The sequence below is a fragment of the Pezoporus occidentalis genome, unplaced genomic scaffold (assembly GCF_034315485.1).
Source record: "Pezoporus occidentalis ecotype Australia unplaced genomic scaffold, CSIRO_AGI_Poc_V1 ctg949, whole genome shotgun sequence".
In the NCBI taxonomy this organism is placed as follows: Eukaryota; Metazoa; Chordata; class Aves; order Psittaciformes; family Psittacidae; genus Pezoporus; species Pezoporus occidentalis.
In genome coordinates this window covers 13,419-17,554 of record NW_026916314.1, presented here as the reverse complement: position 1 = coordinate 17,554, position 4,136 = coordinate 13,419, and the positions used below count along the sequence as shown (strand labels likewise).

Below are 4,136 nucleotides of genomic sequence, written 5' to 3'. Positions count from 1 at the left end.
CACACACACACACCCCTTTTTCTTTACATTGCAAATGTGACTCTCAGCATCATTACATTTTCCTTTGGGAAACCAAGGACATTAATCTCAAAACTGTGTCCAGAGAATATGCCCATTTGATTGCTTCCCAGCCCACCAACAGAAAATTAGGGTATTACCATCACTATTACTCATGCCTGCAGTTTAGAAATACAAAGGTTAATAAAGCCATTTCATTCCCTGGAAACAAGTCTACATTGAGCTGTCTTTCCAGTCGCTGGAACCTGCAGCACCCCGGGAACCCCGCTCCGCACCCCCTCCCCGGGCAACCCCTGCAATTCCCCATGGAACACCCCCACCTCCCCCGGGCCTCACCGCCCATGCAGCCGCCCCCCCGCCCCTCACCCCTGGGCCTGCCCTACCCCTGCCCCTCCGCACGCACCAGTGACTCCTGCTCGGAGCTCGCCCGACCCACGGAACCACGGCACATCCTCACACAAACCTCTCGTCCCCTTGCCCCGAAACCACCTCACGCCTCTGACCCCGCACCCGGCCAGCACCCCCCACAACATCCTCCCCGCTGCACTTACCTTCCACACACCCCCGAGCTCCTGCACGGCCAACCCCGGCTCCGCCGTTCCCGCACGGGCACGGCCCCGCTCCCTCGCACGGGCACGGCCCCGCTCCCCCGCACCGACACCCGCCCCCCTCCGCTCCAGCCACAGCGCAACCCCCGCTCCCGCGGCCCGCACCGCCGCAGAGCTCCCGCCTCGCTCGGCCCAGGGGACACCGGCCCCGGCCGCCGCGCGCTCTTTCCCTCCGGAGGGACTTTGCCAAGCGAACGGGAGGCGGGCAATGCGCAGGGACGGGCACGGAGGAGCCAAAAGACGCAAGGAGCGTCTGTGGAGGTGGGATGGGGCCGCTGGCCCGTGGAGCCCCAGCAGGCTCTTGTGACAGCTTCCCCGTGGATCTCTGGTGGCCAGCTGCTGCCCCAGGGCATCGCAGCCTTGTCCGCGGCTGAAGGCCGTGTCCCTGGCTCTGCCCTCCAAGACGGGGACCCAGAGAGGAGTGAGAAGGGACAACCCCCTTGGTATAGGCCAAACGCCCCTGCTGGGAGCTGCTCCTGACTTGTCTCCTCCTGTAGCTGTCGAGAGGGCTGAGGAGAAGCGGCAGCAGACCCCGAGCCCACCACCATCGCAGGGAAACGGAAGGCCACGCAGGAGGAGCATCTGCCTGCTGGTGCCCTGGGATAATGAACCACTGGTGCTGGTACGTCGCTGTCTCGCAGCCTCTTTTGCCGTCATCTGGGGACGGAATGTGCCCGGTGCAATCCCTGCAGGGCTGGGGGCAGGCTGACCTGCCTGCCTTGGGGCAGGAGGTCTCATCCTCGGCTGAGTGGGAAGTGACGCTCTCCCCTGCCCCAGTGTGTGGTGGGCTGTGTGTGACTGTGCTGCCCGCTGCCAGAGCAGGTACTGGCTGGGCGAGGGTGCTGTGCCCTCAGTGCCAAGCTGGGGACCAAAACGAATGGTGACCAGAGCTCTGCGGTGGCCGTGGCAGAACCACGGCTTCCCGGCTCTGGCGCCAGCCTGCTTCCACACCTCCTTCAGAGCGGCTCTGCCGGCTTCCCTGAGAAGGAACTAAGCTACTGCTCTCTTGGCAGCCCCCTGGGCCTGATCCCGGCTACCCCATCATGGCAGAGATCATAGAGGAGGAGAGGAAGGCAGCGCAGCAGCGGTTGCATCGACTCCTGGGGCATAAGGCGGGTAAGGGCAGAGTGGGAATGTGAAGGGCACGGCAAGGAGGAGGCGGCCATGGCACGGGCTGGCAGGGCAGTGGGGTGTCCGTGCAGCGCAGGCTGAGGAACCTCCTGGGCCAGTGCTGCCTGGTCCTCGGGTCTGAAACTCCTAGAGCCCGGTGAAGACTCTGGTGGGAGAGCTCGTGCCCCGCAGTCGCCAGGGTGATGGGCAAAGGTCCCCAGGGCCAGATCTGTGAGCTGTTCCTGCTGGGAGGCTCTGCTAAGGGGTAGTCCCATACAGCAAGTTGTGGGTCCTGATTTCCTGCTCCCTCCCAGCAGATGAGGTCCCCAGCACCAGTGGGGAAGGTACGTCCCTGGGCACAGCCATCGCCCAGGGCTCCTCAGGCACCGGCCGCACAGGGGCAGCGTCTGTGACCACAACATCGGTGGTTTCTGGGCTGGCCGATTCCAGCACCAGCGGCCTCACTGACTCCAGCCAGCCCAGAAGTGGCAGCGCGCCCGTGCTGGGAGGTGAGTCGGGGCGGACGGGGCTTCTGCGGGGCTGAAGGGCAGGGTTAGATTTAGGCAGCAGCTTTCCTGCCAGACCTGGCTGAGCTGCCCGGGCTCGGCAGCCCTGAGGGGCTGGTGCTGGGGCTGTGCAGAGCCTTGCCATGCGAAGGCAAGTTGCTTCCCTCACTTGCTGCCCCAGTCCCCAGCCCCTGGGGGTGGAGGGGAATCTGAAATGTCACTCCCTGCCGCCTCTGGATGCACTGGATGCATCGGCTCCTGCGAGTGCTGCCAGCCCTCTAAAGCCAGGCTCTTCCTCCTTCGCTGACCCCGGCTCACAGTGGCGTGTTGCTTTCCAGGAACTCCTGCACCCTTCTTTGGCCAGCGCCCCTCAGGCCTTGGAGAAGGCGTCGCTTCCCCTGGTAGCGAGGGAGTTGGTGCTTCAGCCTCGAAGAGCTGATGGGTCGTGTTGTCCCCTTGGGCTGGGGGATGGCGGAAGGGCCAGGCTGTGCTGTGGCAGCCGGCTCGGGTGGTAGCTGCTGCTGGCTCTGGGAATAGAAAACCTTCCATTCCCCCTGGGATAGGGACTGTGGTAGCCCCGGTGCCAGCTGAGAGTGCGGCTGCAGAGACCTGAGCAAAACTTTGTGCTTCCAGGTTCATCCACCCCTGCCTCTTCGACGCAGGCAAGATCCAGGACCCAGGGAACGCACAAGGGGCTAAAGGCACGGATCCATCTTTCCCATGATAAGTAACGGCCAGTGCTGCTGGCCCCCCCACCTGCGGGGCTCTGGTCCAGAGCAGCCCCGAGGCAGGACCAGAGTGATGGGGTCAGGCCCCTTCTCTGCTGCCAGCAAGAAACCGTGCTGGGTGGCAGCGCCCAGGGTGGCATGGGGTGAACCAAATTCTTCCTACTGGAAGAGTTCCACCCCCAAGGCTGGATGGACATCTCTGCATCTCTGCAGCCTTTCCTTCCTGGCTTTATTTTGCCGTTTTTCCTAAGGTTCAAACCTTTGTTCCAGCCCTGGCACTCCCTCCGCTCCCTTCTCTTCCCCTCTCTGCTGGTGCCCCTCCCCATGTTTGGGTGCTCTGGAGCCAGCTGGGGAGTCCAGAGGGGATGGGGATCCTCCCCAAATCCAAATTGTTTTCCATCTGTGGCCCATCCCCACCCATTTGGGGTTTACCAACTCCCAGGAGCTGCGGTGCTGTGTCCCCTGGGGCCGTTCAGTGGGAGAGGGGCAGAGGCTGCCAGAGCCAGGGGTCATCTGGGAGCTGCCTCCCCCCGCCAGCAGGGTCCCCACCACCCGCAGGAGGGCTTTGCTGCCGGCTCCTTTACTCTCTGAGCTGTGTGAGTGTGTGTGTCTGGTGGAGTCTAAATTACAGAAACCCCACAAACATTAATATGTTCTTTAATGGAATACCACTTTGGTTTTCTATCTGAGCTCTTACAGCAGCTCCCTGCTCCTAAATTGTGATGCATGTGGATGTGACTAAACCTTGCACTTGCTCTTGTTGAACCTTTGCAGTTCTTGTCAGCCTGTTTCTCCAGCCTGTCGAGAAGGAGATGTAAGAGAAGGGAAGCAGGAGTATTAAGAAGCAGGAGTTACCCATGTCTTTTGTCTCCGCTTTGCTCTTTAGAGTTGGGGAAAAAAATATCTTTGCTGGAAAGACTGAGAGAGCAGCCTGCGTGCTGGTGACTGGCCCAGAGGCTCCAGCTCTGGCGATGGATAACGCATGCTAGTGGAGCCCGAGGGCAGGCTAACCACGGGTGCTAGCATTGTCAGTGGCAATTCTAGCTTGAAGGATGGAGGAAAATGCGCAGGACTTGCAGTCGACTGTTCCATCATCGCTCAGGTCAAGCACCTCTTATCTCAGAAGGGAGTTATGAGGGGTGACGGATGCAGGAGCCAGCCTTTGG

General features: G+C 61.7%; 1 protein-coding gene across 1 annotated transcript; it reads left to right on the top strand.

Annotated features, from left to right (window-relative positions):
• The first annotated feature begins 359 nt into the window (after positions 1–359).
• On the top strand, positions 360–2,757 carry LOC134157360 (proline-rich protein 2-like). Its single transcript, XM_062606225.1, has 4 exons — positions 360–887; positions 937–1,248; positions 1,640–1,742; positions 2,051–2,757. The coding sequence occupies exons 1-4, from the start codon at positions 360–362 to the stop codon at positions 2,278–2,280; spliced, it is 1,173 nt and encodes a 390-aa protein (XP_062462209.1). The 3' UTR covers positions 2,281–2,757.
• Positions 2,758–4,136: the final 1,379 nt, after the last annotated feature.